The following is a 19,588-nucleotide window of genomic DNA, read 5'->3' as shown; positions in this document are numbered from 1 at the left end:
ACCTGGAGCTGGGAGCCAGCGTGTTCAGCTCCGGGCTGCCGGCGTGGGTGAGGGTGGCAGTGGGACAGTCCAGGCTCAGCAGGAAGGCAGCAGTATGCTTAAAGAACTGGGCCAAAGCCTGCTATAGTGAAGTCCTCACAATAGTGATTTTTATTAAATTAGTTGCTTTATAAAACATTGCAGATGTCATAATTGTTAACGTAACAATTTGCCCCACTGTAGTAACTGCTGCAGTTTGCCAAGCAAGTTGTTTTTAAATGAAAGAAAACAGCCGAGTCATGAAAGAGCGACCGCAGCCCAGGAGACCAAAGTCGTGTTTGATTTTTTACACTGAAACCAGGTGATGAACTGTTAAAGATACCCAACCCACACAGCTGCATTAGTAGAAATGTAGATGAACGGAAACTCAACTTCATACTCACAAGTTTTTGTTTTGTTTTTCCCAATCAGGAGCTCTGTCCCTGCTCTCACCCAGCACTGCTGTGCTGCTGTCAGGCTGTGGAGCAGCGCATCTCAGCGACGCCTCCAGGTCTGAAGTTAGCAGTTCCCCTTCACAATACACTGAAAACCTCAAGCTCTAACGTAAGACAAAGCAATTGTAGAACTAAGTGCACACCCATCATGCCCTCTGCAAACTGCTTTTGTTCATCCAACAACTCATTCAGGGAGGTACAGTTAAGGCCTTATCGTAGAACTGTGCCGCTGGTAACACTTTGCCTCTTTGAAATTCATTTCCAATTTGGTTACTATAAAATCAAACAGCAACAATTATTGTTATCAATTCGGCAGTTTCGGTTTGGTGGTTTTTGGTTGTTCCTTTTTTTTCCCTGTGATTTACGGAGCTTCTGAGCTGCTTCCTTCCAACGCCTCGAGCACAGAGCAGGAATGGCAGCACTTCAGCACCGCCTGCCGCGCTGAGCCACCAGCACAGAGACACTGCAGCTTTGATAATAGCATTTGGCAGAATTTAAAGAAAGAAAGTTGTGCTACATGTTTAAGGGGTTATGGGCAACAGAAAGACAGCAGAAGGGGAGATAAATGTCACATGAAGTCTTCAAACTCTTGTACGTATTCTCCATCGTATCCTCCATAATCAGCCAGGTCATCTTTCATAGTAGCCTTTAAACCACCTCCAGGCACGACACCTTTTTTCTTCTTTTTGGCTTTGCTCTGCTTAAATAGGAAGGAGGGTGTATTAACTTACACATCCACAGCAATTTGTCTTCCTTCTGACTTGAGTAGAGCCTCAGAGGAACGAATACCTGCATCGCTGCTCCCCAGTGCATGCTGCACTGCCAGTCATTTCTACCTGAGCACCCAAAGCAATCTCCTCCCAGTACAGCTGCTGCACTGCCCAGCGTCCCACAGCTCCCTGCATCGCAGACATTCCCAGCTCCTCCTTCATCCTATGTCACTGAACCTCTAGGCAAGTAGCACAGCTGTGGCTAGAGCTCCCTCTTGTAAAACCAACAATGAAATTAAGGAACTTATGTGGTTTTTATCACTGTTGTGGCAGAATACAGATAGATAGATAGATAGAGCAAGGAAAAGTCCTAGATAAATTTAAATGAACACAGCTGGATAAACCTCTGCCTTGCTGAGCTGGTGCCCTGTGGTGTCAGGGTGCTGGCTTAGGCCTCTCCACTGCCAGGACAGCACCAGGTGAGCACACAGCTCAGCTCCATGTCTGTCAGCCAAGGCTTTGGCCTCTGATCTGAATTCGATGAACTCCTAATTATCTCACACATGTAAAGGCATTTTGTTTTAGATCAGTATCCGAAATGTAACATCCCCTACTGTCACACACAGCACAATCAGCAGTTCAGGTCAGTGCTGGACCTGTTGTGCCGTGCAGGCAATGAGCACCTTCAGCAGGTGCTGCTTCTGCTGCAGCCAGCTGTGGGAGCAAGTCTTACCTTCTCCTGTTTCTGTTTTTCACTGCATAGTACCGTCAAGGAATTTGTGATCTTTTTCAAGTCATCAATTTCCACTACAGAAGAGAAAAAAAGAGATTCCTCATCAGTACTGTGCTCACATACCCCATCACCACAATTCTCTCATGACTGCAGAGGTAAGCATTAGCACTAAGGAAACGCTGGCACTTGATCAATTTAAAACAGCAGAACAGACTGGGGAATTATTCCAGTCCTTGTGATCAGCACGTGCTGTTCACAGCCCTTTGTAACACTGCTGGAACGGTGCAGAAGGGAAGGTGCAAATTAAGAGCTGGTGTACAGTCTTAACAGGGAGATGCTTGAACAATTGGAGCAAAATAAGAAGGCAGCACAGTAAAATATCAACTCTTTTAGACACCCAAAAAAGAGCAGTGCAGTATTAAGCTGCCCAAGAGGCTGCAGGTCCTTCACTTCAGCCCTGGGATCGTACAGCACTGCTGCAGGCAGCCCTGTGTGCACAGCCTTATGCAGCATCCAGCCACCACGAGGCTGAAAGGCAGCGCGAGCGAAGCACAGCAAAAGGGCTCAAACAACCGATCCACCAACTGCTTCCACCAACCAGAGCAGGGCAAAAACAGGGCTGTGAGGTACTTTATCTCTGTATGGTCACATGCTGAATTCCAGAACAATTAATCTGCAGTCTCGGAATTACAAGACCTCACTTTTGTAACAGTCCTCCCAGCAGAGCTGCCATTACTGGCTCAGAGAAACATTTATGATCCAGAAACTGCTTCAAGAGAGAGGGGTGAGATCATGAAAACCTGCCGTTCTGAAGTGACCGTTCTGAGGTGACCACAGGAAGACCAACAGTTGCACAAGCACCTGCTGCACAAGCACACTGGTTGGGACAGAGCCTCACACTCAGTGACACTCTGCTCAGCACCATTAATCTTGGTTTCGGTTTTAAGTCCACAGCTCACCCTCAAGGTCACCCTGCTACAATCCTGGCAGTGGATTCTAGGAAGCCCTTCACTTTACTTACATGAAATACAAATGTCTCGAACTAATGCTTCCAAAAAGCTGGCGTAATGTAAGGACTTTTCATACTGTGTGATTTTCTCTTTTAGTAGTTTGCCAAATTCCGTAAAGTCATCTTTTGAAGAGGGATTCATGGCATCTATTCCACAAGTGTTATTTACACCTGCGAGGGAAGGCACACGTGTTAGAGGAACACACTGGCTGTGGTCTCTGAAAGATGACACCAAAGAAAAGAAACGCATTCAGTTCTCCCCTTCTCATCAAGCACTGCCAAAGCAAAGCTTCCTCCCATCTTCTGCAAACAAAGCAATGGCCGAGTTAGCAACCTGCAGGGCACAGGGCAGTGCTGGCTACACAGAGCCCCCCTTCCTTATACAGGGAATTCGAAACCCGAGCTCCTCAGTGCAAAATTCTGCTGGTTCTTTACAACTGTGCTAAGCAGAGCCCCTCCCCCTTCAGGCACCATCCTCTTCCTGAAGGCACACAGCAGCTTTCACTGAGCAAAGCAGCAGGCTTCACACTGCCACACTTTGGCATCTTCGCCCTTGTGTCACAGCATAAGGGCAGGAGAGAATGAGCCGCCCTGCATCCACTGCTGTCTACCCAAGGGAGCAAAGTCACCCCACAGGGAAGCAGCCACCACAGACTGCCTGACACGAAGCACACACACACTGCACTGCGCCACGGGGCCCAGAGCCGGCAGGCTGAAGCCGTAAGGCTCTGCAGAACGGCAGAAGGCAGCACTTCTCTCACACACTCATCCATTCACCAGAAACACCAATACATGGGGAAATTCAGCCGGCCATCTTCCTCCTATTCCCTCTGACCAAAATGTTAGGGAGTAACCCCTTATACTGCACAGACAGTTCTGCAATTGCTCCTTAGTACCAGAGTAGTTTCCAGTAGCACGGATTTAAAGCCACGCTGACCCTCAGCAGCACAACCTGCGTGTGCTCTCACAGCCACATCCCCACCAGTTGCCTGCAGGATGGCTGCACACCCCTGAAAGCTTCACCATGGCACAGCAGCTCACCGAACGTTTCTTTTGCTAACTCAAGGTCTGACTCCTCTTGCAATTTCTTTAGTCGTAGTTTGTCTGCTAACTGTTCTTCTGGTGTAAGTTCTTTATGTTCCTCTGGAGCCTCTAACTGCATTTAAAACAAAACAAAAAAGAGCACCCACATAAATACAGGGAGCATTGAGGGGAGGTGTCACAAGAAACCATGTTTTTTCCAGCACCATTTGAGCAGCTCACTTCTGTCTGAAGTCCTCCATGCATGTACAAACCCAACAACCATCCCAATGAATCGTAACAACGCCAACTGCTTAATTTCTCTGCAATTTAATCGAATTACAGAAACAACACATCCATTCTTGTGGCATGCATGGAATCACAGAATGGTTTGGGCAGGAAGGGACCTCAAGGATCACGAAGCTCCCACCCCCACCGCAGTCAGGCCCACCAACCTCCACACTTCATACCAGCCCAGGCTGCCCAGGGCCCCATTCAACCCCTCAAACACCTCCAGGGACCATTTAAGATACAGGCTTACAGAAAGGATGCCTTTTGCATTTCTGCACTGCCCTGGGAGCACAGGCTGCCGTTCAAAGCTCACAACGCAGGGAGCCAGGGTGGATGACTGCCCCCCAGGAAGGCCTAACCCAGGTGTCCCCCCTCTCCCCACAGTCCTTAACACTGGCAGCTCCACGTGTGAAGCGCAGGGCTGGCGTTTGCTTCAGCCCATCAGCCACCATCTCCACAGCTCAGCCCCCCAAAGCAACCCACAACCAACCCACAAAGAAAAAGGAATTACCCTTTTTTTAAGCTCCTCTTGCTTTTTCTTTTGCTGCTTTTCTTTTTCTTTTATCTTTTCTGCTATTTTCTTTTTTTCTGAAACTTTGGGCTCTGTAAGACATTCAACAATACGGCACTTGAGGTCTCCTGGTGTTTTTTTGAATAACCAGGAAAACACAAAGAGGCAGAGCTCAGATGGCAGCACCTGAGCTGGGGGGTTAAAAGACTTGCTCTGTCAAAACCAAAACTAACCCTGTTTGGAACGTGTTTTAGACTCCGCAGACACAGACAAAAGCAATGTCTGTAGCAATGCTGCACACAGCAGTGTGAACTCCTGAGTCTCACCTTGTTTCACCTCCGTCTCCTTTACTTCCTCCTCTTCCTCCTCGTCATCCCAGTTATCCTACAAAGTAAGTTTTCATTGAGATAAATGTTCATAAGACGCTTTTACATATTATTTCTACTTGTTAGGCAAACACAAAGGACAGCAGCTTACATACAGCCTTTTAGATGCTCTCAAATCCATTAAAATTATGTAGCTGAGTTAGGAAGTGGGGAGTATTTCACAGTTGGAGCTGTGAAATAAGGACACTGATCTGGGAGCTGAGCACAGTGTTTCAGGACCAGTTATCACTGAGAAAAAGGCAGCTTTAATCAAAGAATGGGAAAGTTCCTGTCAGTACAGCTGGGAAAGCGGCCAACCCAATGCCAGCCCCAGGACCACAACCTGCCCTCAGCCAGCAGCTGTCACTTCCCTGCCAGGCAAGGGGCCGTCGGAAGTCCCTTCCCACACACGAGCTGCTGCTCTCCAACAGCAACCACATTTCTGAGCCTTTCCAACCATCCCAGCTGTGGCCATTCTCAGCACCTCCCACGCTCAGGCCCTTCTCTGAGCACCCACCCCTTGTGCCCCATGACCCAATGCACGCTTGCACCTCAACGCGCAGCATGCAGCAGATGAATGTGGAGGAAGCAGGCCTTCCAACAGAACTGACCCGTTTATGTCACCTGCGGGTTTGCCAGCAGCAGCTCTGCAGTCCCTTCCCAACAGTTAGCAGGGTATGATTTATGGGAACACATGTTCTTCCCCTGGTACCCTTCCAGATTCTACTGATGCCCTCTGTATGGAGATCAGCACTCTAAAATCGACCTGAAGGCGCACGCCTGGCAGCACACAACCTATGCACCACAAGGTAAAGCCAAGAAATCACTCACACAGGAATCTAATTTCAGTTACCTGTATCAATGGAACCCACAAGCTTAAGAGCTTGCTTTGGCAAGGCCTGCTATACGCAGAAGTCACACAGACCGTGGGCACATTATGGGTGAGCTCTGCAACCGTAAGCCCTGAATTCTGAGTTGCACCTCAGAGCAGAACGTGAGCAACATCCCAGCCACTCACCCAGAGGAGGAACGCGGCGTCACAGCGCAGTGCGTCCCCACGCCTCCCTGGGCTAATTGGCACCTGTGGGAGAGCAGGCTTCCCTTCCACATTCCAAGAGGCTGACTTGAATTTGCAGCAGCACTCATCTAGCTCCTATCTAATTAAGTCTGTTACACCCATTTCTTAAGCAGCCATTTCCACCACCTCTGTGCTCTCTGCCATGGCCCCGGCCCCGGCCCGCACAGAGAGAGGTTTCAATCAAGCACCGTGTGGCACAAAGCACACAAGGAAGGAGGGCAGCACGACCGGCGGGGCTGAAGGAAGCGCTCCACACCTGCAGCCCTCTCCTGGGCACAGCCTGCCCTGCAGCAGCAGCTCCTGCTCCCTGGCACCTGTCAGCAGTGCAGCAGGAGCGTGCAGGAGATGCTTCTGCAGCTGTAACTGGAGTGGGAGCAGCCCCAGCCCAAGTGCTTTGAGGAAAAGAGACCCACGGCAGAACCACAGCTCTGCGGCACTGCGCCCAGTAACACAGCAGGACACGAGGAAAACCTGCAAGTATCCCCCAGCTCTCCTGCACACGTACTTCACTAAAACAAGGCTGGAATCACCTTCTGCTGCACTGAGTAACTGCTGACCAGAGCGGCTCTCCCTGTTCCACAGCCACCCTGAGCACAGGGCAATGCAGCGCCCTGCCCAGACCAGAGGGCAGGAGCAGGGAATGGCAGCGCTCAGTCCCAGCTGAGCTCCTCCACAAGCACTTTGCCAGGCCACAGCCTCCCACTTTGGCTTTGCTGAACCAAGAACTGCCCAGGGATAAGTAGAGGAAACCCCCTTTGGCACCAGGCCTGCCTCCTGGGAAAGCCGTGCTGGGGTAACAGCCCACAGCAGCTGTGTTATCAATGAAGATGATAATTTTAAACCCGGGGAAGTCAGTGTTTCCAGAACTTAGGAGTTACTGTAAGATCATTATCAAAACAAGTGCAAAATAAACTACAGGATCTGAATATGTACAAAAGGTAGGAAAAATGTGAACACGGGAAACACTCTGTGCTCAGATTTTAGGCCACTTTTTCTCATATCCATGCTTCAAGGCTGACCCTAGCAAACAAGGTATCCAGAGCTTAAGTAACAATCTCCCAGACTCAGTTCTAGACGGTTAGCATTTAAACAAAAAGAACAAATCCAAATGAAACACTTCCATTTGCTGGACAGGTCCTCCTCTCCAGATACAGCTCCAGTACTGAAAGCGTAACCTCTGAGAAAGAGGGAAGAAGCCAATTCCTGGCACACGTGGAAAGCTTTGTTCTTTTATTCCAGCAGCCACAGGGAGCAGAGGTGTCTCTATGAGCGACACTTCACAGACCAGTTCTCCTGGACAAGCTGCGTCATACCAAAAAGGTTTCTCACTTCCAAAGGAAGGCAGAAAAGCAAACTTCACAAATACTCTCTGTATAACACGTGTACATACATGTATAGACACACACAAATATGAAGGCTGCATACAGTGTTACATACGTGCACACAGTCACGCTGTAACCATTCTGCTTACAGATGACTGCAGCCCCTGTATACAGAGATACCTCTGCTCACCTTGCCTGCTGTACTGCCACAGCAGTGATAACCACAGGGTGTGGGTGTTACTGCGTTTCAGAAGCAGAATAGACAGCTCCTAACTTACAGAAATATTTATCTATATAAAGAGAACGCTTGTTCATACTACTTACAGAAAGAGTACCACCCTAAGCTCCAAGGGCAATCGCATTGGTGCTTCCCAAGATTCTCCTAACACAGGCACAGCCTAACCAAGCAGAGCAGTGAGCCCTCACCCAGCACACATTCATGGGATCAGAGAATGGCCAGGGTTGAAAAGGATCACAGTGCTCATCCAGTTCCAACCCCCTGCTGTGTGCAGGTCGCCAACCAGCAGCCCAGGCTGCCCAGAGCCACATCCAGCCTGGCCTTGAATGCCTGCAGGGATGGGGCATCCACAGCCTCCTTGGGCAGCCTGTTCCTGTGCCTCACCACCCTCTGGATGAAAAACTTCCTCCTGATATCCAACCTAAACCTCCCCTGTCTCAGTTGGCTTTGCAGGGCTTCACACCCGCGCCCACAAAGTGGTGACCAGGTCACTCCGAGCACTGCACAGCACAGCGGTGTCCCGGTGCGATGCCCACGTGCTGCAGCGCCGCTTCCGAAGGCTCGCAGATGGCGGAGCGGCGGAAGGGCCGCGCAGAGCTGTGATAGAGCATCGCCCGGCCCGGCCGCCCAGCCGCCGCTCCGGCCCGGCGCCGGCTCCTCCCCACGCCCGTCCCGTCTCTGCCCGCTTCTGGCCCGACGCCGCTCTCCGAGGCCTATCGCTACCGGCCCGCGCCGAGGCCCGATTTCAGCCCGGCTCGGCTCCGAAGCTTTGCGGCGAACCCGTCGGGGCCGCCCCGGAGCCGGCCGGGCGAGATCGAAGCGACGGCGGCCCAACCCGAGCCGAGGAGCCCCGTCCCCGCGCACCTTCACGTCGTCCTCCTCGTCCTCGCCGGCCCAGCGGTCGCCGGCCACCCCCGCCGGCACCAAGCGCTTCGCCACCGGCTCCGCCGCCTCGAAGGTGTCGGCGTCTGAGGGGGGAAAGCAGAGCGGGTGAGGAGCGCGCGGCCCGAAGGCCGAGGCCCGCGCGGCCCGAAGGCCGCCACCTACCCCAGGAATCCGCCTCCGCCGCCATCTTCCCGCGGGAGCGCGGCCGCCGGCGCGGGCACTGCGCTGTGAGGCGGGCGCTGCGCTGAGCTGTGAGGCGGCCGCAGACGGCGGGCCCGGCGCGCGCCGCGCGGAGCACCGTGGGAGCGCGCCCCGCCCCTTCGGGCCGCGCGCGGCCTCTTCCCGCCATCTTGGGAGGGCTGAGGGAACGGGCGCGCCGCCATCTTGGGAGGGCTGAGCGGCCGCTCCGCCTCCGCAGTCCCTCCCGGCGGGGTGGGTCTCCGTGCTGTCGTGCGAGCGGCGCGGGGAGCCGTAGAACGGCTCGTGACGGATCGCTGGCCCGCTCCGCATATAGCAGAAACATAAGAGTCGCCATCGCGGCAGCACGAGCCCGTAGAACGCGGCCCCGGGGCGCGGCTGCCCCGGCCTGAGGCGGCGGCCCGCGAGGTGAAGCCTGTCAGAAACCTGGGCTCTGCGGCTTGGTCCTTGAGTCGATGTGAAAAGAACGGGAATAATCTTGGGAAAAACGCGGAAGAAAAGCTGCCGAGGTGTCTTCGAATCACCGACGTGTGGTGCGGGTGGTTCCTGCGCCGCTGCATCTCCTGCCGTCGGAGCGCATCGCATCGGTCGCCTTCCGGCCCGGGACGCTGTGGGTGCGCGCCCAGCTGTGTCGGAGCGCGCTGCAGCCTTCCCGCCAGCGCAGCGCTGCTGTCCCAGCACGGAACGACTTCCCACACAGCGACACATCCGAGACGAGGACTGAGAGACCCAGAAGTTGAAACCCGTGCCGAGCATTGGCGCGAAGCTGGAGCCTCGTGGTGCCCGTCAGCCAGAGCCACAGCCTGGCCCGAAGCCACCGCTCCTCTCCAGCCTCCTCCCCACAGACACCGCGGATTCCAAACGAAGGCCCGCCGCGACCCCGGGCTGCTCTGTGCGGGGGGAGCGTAGCAGCTCCGCGCCCGCTGTTAACAGCTCCGTTCGATTCCGGCCCACACGCCGCACGTTTTATTCTCCAGCAGCCTCAGCTTTTCAAAAGCGCAACCAACACTTATTTTCCTGCAGTTTTAAGGCTGAAAACTGACACGAGAAACGTCTTGCTCAACAGAGAACTGAATTTTCAGCGCTGGACTGATAGTAGCTAAAAATAAAACAGTAGCTAGAGTATAAATATTTAATATAAATCTTTATGATTCTATATACTAGAAATGATAGCAGAAAAAAACACAAATTTGTAGAACATTGGTTCTCTTCCAATTGTATTTTACAAGATTCAGCCTATCAGTACAATGACATTTTTGCAAGTATAAAAAAAATAAAGCAAAACAATATTACATTACACAGTCAAGACAACCAAAATAGTGATGTGCTTAACAGAACCTATACAAGTCAATCCTTAACAAGCCTTCCTTGCTTGCTTCCAAACAAAGAAGTTGCTGTCTTTTTTTTTAATTTATATATATCTTTTTTGTTTGTTTTTTACAAAATTATGACTACTAGCTAAGAAAACAATGCATCTACACTACTTCTCATCAGCCATTTATCAACTTGTTAACCATTTTATTTAAGCATCAGAAATCCAAGATGCAAATCTGCAATGACACAGTTTTGGCCTGATCAGGTCTTTGAGAACAGTCCTTCAATGTCTCTGAAGTACACAACATTGTTCTGCAGCTGAACGACTTCAACGTGGCGATGACATTCCCACAAAAACCATCTTCCCGTGAGCCTTCCTGCAGCAGCCCTAACCGACCTCGGGCAGCACAGCACGCCGACCCAACGAGCAGCTCCTGCTCAGGCCCAGCGCAGCCCTGGGGACAGAAGCGCCATCCCCAGGCCGAGGAGGGAGAAGCGGCCATCAGCACCGCGCCGCTGCCGAGGCGCCACCTGACTCATCTTTTCATTTTATTGTATCAGGCTTTGATAACGAGATTAAAGCAGCTCAATGGGGTTGGCTGAACCACCTGCCTGCTCTGCTGCACAAATGCACAGAAGTCGTTTCCCTATAAAAAGAACCAATACTTAACTTGAAATTCTACTTACAGCGGAAGACGTTATTTTAATGAAACAGCAATTAGTTTCTCGTTGCACTTGAAACAAACCCAACAGCTGTGCTGATATCACACCAGTAGGTGCTTGGTCTTTTCTTTCAATTATGTTGCAAATGTTTACTTTTTGGCCTTGACTTCCTGAAATCCGTCCCATTTACCTACACATACTAGATTAATTTCAGCCATGTAAATATTAATTTCACACTGGAATTCTAGCTTTGTAAAGGTGTGCTCTCCAAGTCCTTCAAACGGAAGGGAGCACGGGATGGAGAGGAGACAAAGAAGGCACAGATACTTTCCTAATTCCCCAAATTTAGGTGTGCTCAGTGCTAATCCAGTCCCCCAGTCAGATGAAAGGAGTGACAGCGAGGACACACCGAGTTCAGCAGCCACAATTCACTGATGTAGGCACCCCACCACGGACGGAGCTTTCCTCGGTTTCAGTCACACCTGTTAAGTTCCAAATGCCATCATCTACCTTAATGTCTGCACCAACAGGCTGCGGCTGATTTACACAGAGAATAAAGGTTATGGTTTGCAATGCAACGCTGTAAGGAAGTCAGAACCAGAAGGAAAAAAAAAATCAAGAGACATGGGTATTGGATAGTAACACTCGTGTGTCTGGACAGCTTTCCTGACCATCCACCCAAGCTCTACCATTACAGGCTGCTGCAGACCACGGGCCCACATCACCACGCTGCTACTGGGAGGCAGGCTGATGAGATCTGCACTCACTCCCAGCCCTTCTCCTCGCTGGGCTCCATGCTTTGCCAGTTGTGCCAATCCACCTCGCGCCTAAAAAGGTCTCTGGAAGAGTCTGGGAGGGGAGAAGGTGTGCAGTGAGGATGCCTGCTTCCAACAGTGAGTGAGAGCGAACAGTTCTGCACTTATACATCTGGTTACTTTTAGTAACACATTTTAGTGGTCTGCTTAAAGAAGTGCCTCCTCACAGCACGCATTCAGCTGATACAACTCTTCCTATGGAAGATGTTTGATCAGGTCTTGAAACATTCATGTTTTCAGATACATTTGAATAATAATGAAAAAAAATCTTTTTCCATAGAGATGCAAGGTGAAATGAACCAAAGGTAGAAAAGCAGCCAATAATGGAAGTACGAAATACTGTTGTTTTGCTGTCCAAAGGAAAAACACTCAAACCTAGAACAGAATACATACAAAGACATTCAATTAGCAAACATTGCCAGAATCAAGTCGAAGACCACAAATGAAACCGCAGACAAAAATGAAACCATTAAGAACTTTGGAAATACGATGGTGTGTTTCCTATACATAACACGAGAATAAATGATACAGCTACACGATGAGCTGCTCAAGCAGCACAGTTCTACATTCAACCTCAAGTAACAGCCGTAGCTGAGACAGCGCCAATTTTGGTCTGCACAATTTGATCCAGACTGAAGTCAAACAGCGAGGCCTCAGCCTCGAGGCTGATGGAAATCAAAGCCGAAGGAACAGAACTTTGCTTCGTGCAAAGACTTGTTTTTATGCCAGAAGTCTTTGACATTGTTAGCAACTCGCATTTTGAGGAAGGCAGACTCATTCTGCAAAGAAAGTTCAGAATGATAAATATCAGACTTGCAGCACATTGAAGTATTAATATTTAATCTGTTTACTAAGCAGCCTCTGTAACTTTTGTTGTGCATCTATGTAGAACTAAATCCTCCAATTTACATTTCCATTTCCCTCACTGATCTGATCATCACAACACAGATACAGCTGTAAAGTGCAATGTATGCTTTGGTTTCCTTAACTAAAGAAAGCACTTTTAGAATGTTTTAGAGACGGGACGCGCGTGTCAGGACGGCATCGGGCAGACGGTCGTCCCTGCTGACAGTCAGAGAGCAGCTATGAGCTGCTGAGCAAAGACGGGTTCCTTCTGGTAGCCTGGCGATGTGTAAAGCAGTCCTACGGTGTAAATTACTCCAAGAAATCTGGAAGAATTCCACGTTCAACAGGGATTCGCCGTTAAAACCAATTAAAAATCTCAGATTTAGATTTACATCTTAACGAGCAGCTAAAAAATAGTTGGCAAACCATGTAGCAATTCAAATACAAGCCGACCATCTTCAAACTATAAATATTTCCAGAACCATCTCATCAACATAAAAACAGGAGCGCGGATGGGTACAGGCTCACACGGCTGCGCAAAAGCATATATAAAGGTAATGTTCTGTACATTTTATTTCAATAAAGACATAAGACAAACAGTGTAAAGATGCCCAGATGCCCTAAAGATAAATACATTTAAAAGATTCTCATTAAAATGAATCTGTAGTATTTCTTTCCTGCAAGCAAAATACTTTTCTTTAAATACAAAAAAAAAAAAAAAAAATCAGTATTCTGAATTGCAAATGTTTCCACTTCTTTGCAGAAAATCTGCCATGATGATTTTTTTTAATGAATAAGGATTTTCCACAAAACAGGCTTGCTCTACATGCTAATCTCTTTAAACAGTTCAGTGACACAATGTGCTAGCTACATACACAACAGATAATATAGTAAGAAAACACTCAACCTGATGAAAAGTTAAAATCTTCATTAATACACTGGAAAAAGTTGACATAACTCATGCCTTTTAAAATCAAAAATACAAAAATTAAATGTTTTCCTAAAAAGATTTTCCTTACTTTAAGGACTCATTTGAAAATGAAGCTGCATGTAATTTGTACAATAAAATTGTACAAGTAAACAGGTAATATACATAAAAAATTAATTGACATACTTCTCAATTATCAGTTGTCCACCTTTAATTTCCAATACTGTACTTTCTTAACAAGCATACAAAATATCAAACTTCTCTTTAGAAAAAGTGCCGTTCTGTGACATCTTTTACACAAAACAGTCTGAGCCTGTGGCATGTCAATGCAGTCGAGAGGCAAACACCCTAACTTTTACAAATTATACCTTCCATAAAAAGCTCCTCAACAGGAGATTACACGCCATTATAAAAATATCGACCTCTTGCAGCAGCTGCATTAGAGAACCACGGCTGAAAGACTATTTCCGCATAGCATGGCGACCACCACGACGGCAGGCTGACGGCACGGCGCCGCGCTCGCGTCCTGCCGGGCGCCGCTCCAACGGACCGCAGCGAGGAGCGGCGCGGCCCAGCAGCGCGTCCGGAACGCCGAGCCCGCAGCCCCCGCCGCTCGCGGAGCGGCCCCGAGGCAGCGGCACTGCGACGCGAGGCGCCCGCACGGCCCAAGCTGTTGTCCCGGCAGGGCTGGCATGCACAGGACAGCCTGAGGTATTCCTTGTCCACCGGTGTTTGTGCCACTGCAAGATACTGTCTGTCCGGAGCACGTGCCATCACAATGGTTTAAAATATTCTGAATATTAGTAATTCTTATATTCTTCTTATCTAGCCAGTCTCTCGATTTTTGAAAAGATTTCAACTACAGTAGAATATTACAGAAACAAAATATAAATGCGGGGTTTTTCTTTCTAAATGAAACTTACGTGGATTAAAACTAGAGAATATTTTTAAACAAATATACAGTATGCAGGCAGACGAAGCAGGAAAACGGCCATTCAACTGTATAATAAAAAACTAAGAAAATTTGGCTATTCCCAGAAAAACTATGAAGCGCCTCAACTAAAAGGAATGCATAATGAAATTCTAATCTAATACAGGTCAAAAGTGTAAAAAGGTTATAAACCTTAACAGGAAAAATAAAAACAACTTTTACTGGCCATTCCTGTTGAAATGAGAATCTCTAAAGTAACAGAAAAGTGGCTACAAACCCACTTAGAGCACCGAACAGAGAGAAAAGAAGACTCTTTTTTCAATCTCTGTTATATCATAAAATCCTGTGTTTCTACAGGTCAAACTGCTGGTGGCAGAAACAGAATTCTTTATAAACTGCAGATGTCCTGTACATAAAAAATTTCATCGGAGTCGCACTAGTTCTAAAGACTTTTCTGTTCTAGCCTACCTACTGCGTTGTACTGTATTGTACTGTTTGTGTTCAATCTCAGATATATAAAGTCTCTTTCTGTAACCCTTGATTATTGTTGGGCACCAAAGATAAGAAAAGCAAGACGGGGTACAAAAATGCAAAATTTCAACAGTAATGGCAATGTTTTGTTTCAGTCCAAAAGGGTCCTGCATTTTCTCCCCCTCCAGTAATCAGACCGAAGGCTTAATCCGGGGGTAGCAAGTCATGCAAGCGAAATCTGTCTCTGATGTGAGGCCGGACATCTTCATTCTGCAGGGAAAACACACGTGAGGGAGTCAGAAGAATGAACAGCTCTGCGGGTCGGACCACAGCAGGGCCAGCCTCCAACGGCTGTGCATTAACACAACAAACTGGAAGCTGTGAATGTTTCTAATTACAAGAGGCTCACAGGAACAGCTACGAAACGTTCACAACAACGGAGGAATCGAATGATTTCCGTTTCAAGAATAAAGGCAGTATTTAATTCTACAAATTCTCCATTTCGTTATAATTTGTGTCACCGTTTTCCAGTCTCTGATTGAAAGCACAGTTGGAAATGACGCCATTCTGCCTTCTGCTATGTAAACAAATCCCTGCACAACCTCTCCATTACTGCACAGAGTAACGCCTTCCAAGAGGCGCCCGCGACTTCCAGCAGTCAGAATTTCAGCCTTGAGGCACATGCTGCTGTTTGAAAGAACAAACAACGCGTCGGGCTGGGAGTTGTGAGGCTGACAAATAAAGGAGAGACAGACTTACCAGCTCTACAAGTTTCTCCAGAAATGGAATCAATTTTAGGAGTTCATTGTCATTTTTATCCATGAACCAGCTTTCTATAGGAATTCCATTTGAAAGCTAAAGTGAAAAAAACAAACGTCAACACATGACTTGACTTAATTTACCTAGAAACGTGACTTGTGAAATGACATTTTGGGGAAAAAAGCTTCCAAGCTCAAGTTTGTTAATGCATAACCAAAGTTTGTACGAAAAATCACTCCTGCAATGACTCCCTCAATGACTTTGCATGAATCATTGCAAAAACTTCACACCAAAGCCGAAGCAGACCCAGCTGTAGAAGTTCTGCTGCGCTGAGAAGCGTTGCCAAAGCTTTACGATCCAACTACGCGCACCGGCTGAGCACTGGCTGCACTTTGTGCTAACGAGGGGAAGCCAACCAGGCTTCTGCCGTTCAGGCTCTCAGAGGCACTGCAGCCCGCGTGCTGTAGCAGTGTTAGTCATGGTGCCACACGCCTGGAACAATCTAAGTCACAGAGTGCAACTTTATAGCATTTATTGTAAGCAATTTTCACAAGTGAGAACCCAACCAGCCACTGTCCTAAGTTACTTCATTAGCACTAGAAAACTAATTCTGCAGAAGCGTCCAAGGGACAGTCTTAATAGACCTGGCAGCTTCTGGAGAAAAGCTGAACTGCAAAATAACACTGCCTGGTTACAGGTACTTCCTAAAGTAAGGGCAGGTTCCTATTGGACTGATTCTTCACAAGAATCCAAAAAGAGCAAGGAAACCTGAGCGACTGGCTTTGTAAACCTGAACGTCAGTGTGCTCTGTAAACTTAAATACAAAGCGTAACGTGTAGGTAGAGTTTCACTGTCTTCCTTTGGAAAGATTTTCCCACATGCAGAAGCTTTGCTGACGGCAGCACACGTACCTGGTAGGCAAAGGCTTGCGGTGAATTGTCAATGATGATCGTTTTTGAAAGATCTCTACCAAGAATGTTTAAATCCTTTATGTAATTTCCTTGTACACAGACACAATGCTCACGGAAAAGTCGATGCCTGCGATTAAATTAGAATACTCATTAATGAGAGAAACTGAACACCTACATGGCTTAGGGAAAAAGAGAAGTTGGTGCTGCCAAACGTTACCCACTCTTTTCCCTTCTTACCAGATTTCTAAAAACCGTCCCACGTTCTGAGCTTTTCACTCAGAAAAAGAAAACTTGATTCTACATTGATCAAGTTCTGCAGGCAACCGTTCTGTATTTAAGCAGGAAAGCTCAGCTCAGATGCAAGAAACATTTGTCGCCGTGGTGTCACCTTCTAACCCTCCCTGCAGATGGCCTGACAGGGGCACCCGAGATACTGAAACTATTTCACAAGGCCCAAAGCTCAGGGGTGAGATCTGCACTCCAACCAATTTACAGCATTTGTCCTTTCTGCTCTGCTCCCAACGCTGCAGCACACGCTGCAAAGCGCTGGGTGAAACGCTCTCCCCTTCTGACGTTACCTCTGTTGGCAATTAACCTATTTTCAGTTTTTAGAGCTTGAAAAAAGCCTTGAGGCCAAAACATTCCATCAACTTCTTCCTTTCCAATTAGTATATTCTCTTTTATTACTAATTAATTAGTAAATGGATTGGTAGAGTAATAGAACTCATTAAAAAGAGCGGGAATAAAACAAATTTCATGAAATATCAGAATAATCGTAATTAAAAATCAGTTGTGAACAGGACAGATTTCAGATTTTACAATATAGTATTACAGTGCAGTTTCTTTAAAGCTGCTTGCATATGTAAGTGGAATTTTTAGAAGCTGTACGTAGCATGCTTACTACTTTCATGAAGGGGCTGAGTTCCTGATGTTGCTAAGGAAGAAAATAAGCTGATGCCTCAGCAGCGAATGAATTTATATATAGATTCTGAGTCACACGTGTGGAGTGCCTGACAAATCCACTGCGAGGCTCATGTCAGAACTCATCACGCCCTGATGTCAGCTTCTCAGAGGCACATGACTCACAGCTACATTCATGCACCACACGCATTTCAGAGAATTTCTGAACATTCTTCGCATACTGCCTGCCTGCACGCTTTGTTACCTTTCCTGTTCACAGCACAGATAAAACTGCAGTCCTCAATCCTAAGTATCAGACCCTTGGAGGGAAAAACGTCACGTTACGGATGCACACGGAGGAGCAATACAGTACTTGTCTGTACATCCTGTCTGGCTGTGTGCTTCAGGAGGCTCAGGAGTTCCAGCAATATGACATCCCAGTACCGAATTTACTGACCCAACATCAGCTGAGTGCAGTTCTTCATGTCCCTAATTAGAATGAATCCCTGAGAAATCCCCTCTGCACTTTCAGCTTTCCCATGCAGCAGTCTGCTTGCAGACGGGGACAACAAAGAAATTCACCTGATAGGAATCGTTGTGTCTTAAGGCCCTGCTCTTGAGAAACATTAACCTCTTCCAAACAAAGCTCAGTATTAACAAAAGAAATGAAAAACCAGAATAACTCACAAATTATTTTGAGGCTGAGTAAGAAATAGCATTCATAAAGACAACTATAAAGAGACAGTCCCCTCATCTCTTAGGAAGGGACTCGTTTGCCCACAGCAGCCATGGCTGCCATTTGGTATTTTACCTGACTAGTTGCTTTTTAGGGTCTAGGATATTCAGTAATTTGTCTGCATACACCTTCTTAGAAGCGGTAAAAAGAATGATCTACAGACAAGAGAAGAAAACAATAATTATTTTATGTATAAACACGTGAAAATAATTTAAAAATAAAATTCAAAGGCAATACTGAATTATTTTTACCTCATAAATCTGAGACATACGTTCCAGGAATTCTCGGAAGAACGGCCTTAACCGCACGTAAACCTGCAGCAGAGATGGACTTCATTAAAGGCTTCACAACACTGCAGCTGCCGCCCGCACTGTTAAGCATCGATTTGTACAGATTATGGCAGGATGAGTGTTATGAATTCAGGAGAAAGCAAATACTAATTTCCTACAGAATAACAATTCAATGAAAGCAAAATTAAATCAGCTCGAAGCCTAAGCAGCTAAAAAAGAAACCGCAATATGGCAAAATCAGGCATAACTAAAGAATGTGATAGAAATTATTTAAACTGTATTTAAAACTAGATAATTATTTGAAATATAAAGGTTAGATAACTTCTTGAGAAAATTGAAGCCAGCTGCTTTGATTCAACATTTTAAATCAGCCCTCAGCAGCTGGGCAGCATCAGCTCCAGGACTGGATGATGCATGGCAACGTAACAACAGCCTTCCCAATAACCTCCTTCTACCAAGAGTTGCACGCTGAATATGGGGGTGTCAGAAGGGGCAGAAATAACCCGAGCACCTGGCTTCAGCTGCTTCCAAAGCTCAGTTAATTCACGCACCAGAGAAGAACTGCACATACACTCAAATTATTCCCTGTGACAAAACAGACCCTGATAAGAGACACAGCAAGAGGTGATGCTGGCGTCTCCTCTCGCTGCTCCTGAGCTCACAGTACAAGACCTAGGCTGCACAGAGGCACTGCGTGGATCTACGGCTGCAGGACAGCGGCCCAACACCATGGCCCAGGTGAGGGCACACGTGGAGCACAGTGGTGGGGACGCACACCGAGGGGTGAACAACAACCTTATCGTACCTTACCTGTCTTCTTGATTCACAGACTGCCCACGTGTAGACTTACGTGCCTTTGAGAAACGTTTCATTAACGTACCCAGAAAGAAAAGGGAGCGTGCTGGACTTGTATTTGAACCCAGTTAATTTCCGCTTTGCCAATTATTTTAACAACAGTTAGGAATCGGCTTAAGTTTACTTTCAAAAGTAAATCTCCAGTAAGGATCTGCATTAATTGAACTGAATTGTATCAAACTTATATGCAGACAGAAAGAAAGAAAAGAGGAGTGGTTTAAATAAATGCAGTTTCCTATCATTAGCACAGGTGGCAACAGATCTTAGTCCTTTCAAGTAGGCATGTATTTTTAAACCAAGGGAAATTTCATTATTCAGCTTAACTCTGAATAAGGC

At 47.5% G+C, this 19,588-nt stretch overlaps 2 protein-coding genes across 3 annotated transcripts in view; both read right to left on the bottom strand.

Moving 5' to 3' along the window:
- Positions 1–127: 127 nt before the first annotated feature.
- EIF3J (eukaryotic translation initiation factor 3 subunit J) lies at positions 128–8,921 on the bottom strand. Of its 2 annotated transcripts, none has more exons than XM_052671559.1 (8): positions 8,798–8,921; positions 8,615–8,718; positions 5,074–5,131; positions 4,748–4,839; positions 3,967–4,081; positions 2,938–3,096; positions 1,917–1,990; positions 128–1,173 (listed from the first exon to the last, which is right to left on the bottom strand). In XM_052671559.1, the coding sequence occupies exons 1-8, from the start codon at positions 8,820–8,822 to the stop codon at positions 1,042–1,044; spliced, it is 759 nt and encodes a 252-aa protein (XP_052527519.1). In that variant the 5' UTR covers positions 8,823–8,921; the 3' UTR covers positions 128–1,041. The 2 variants fall into 2 exon arrangements, with proteins under 2 accessions (XP_052527519.1, XP_052527520.1); XM_052671560.1 differs by having other exon boundaries at positions 128–1,170.
- A 5,288-nt stretch (positions 8,922–14,209) lies between these two features.
- Positions 14,210–19,588, bottom strand: part of CTDSPL2 (CTD small phosphatase like 2) — a 33,901-nt gene continuing 28,522 nt past the window's right edge. The window contains exons 9-13 of the mRNA XM_052672681.1: positions 18,359–18,421; positions 18,183–18,262; positions 16,472–16,598; positions 15,561–15,656; positions 14,210–15,071 (exon numbers count right to left, since the gene is read on the bottom strand). Of these exons, the coding sequence (XP_052528641.1) occupies positions 15,006–15,071; positions 15,561–15,656; positions 16,472–16,598; positions 18,183–18,262; positions 18,359–18,421 (432 nt within the window). The 3' untranslated portion in view covers positions 14,210–15,005. The remainder of the gene's footprint in view (positions 15,072–15,560; positions 15,657–16,471; positions 16,599–18,182; positions 18,263–18,358; positions 18,422–19,588) is intronic.

This window comes from Tympanuchus pallidicinctus, unplaced genomic scaffold (assembly GCF_026119805.1).
Source record: "Tympanuchus pallidicinctus isolate F22 unplaced genomic scaffold, pur_lepc_1.0 scaffold12, whole genome shotgun sequence".
Classification (NCBI taxonomy): domain Eukaryota; kingdom Metazoa; phylum Chordata; class Aves; order Galliformes; family Phasianidae; genus Tympanuchus; species Tympanuchus pallidicinctus.
This window is presented reverse-complemented; position numbering and strand designations above follow the sequence as displayed.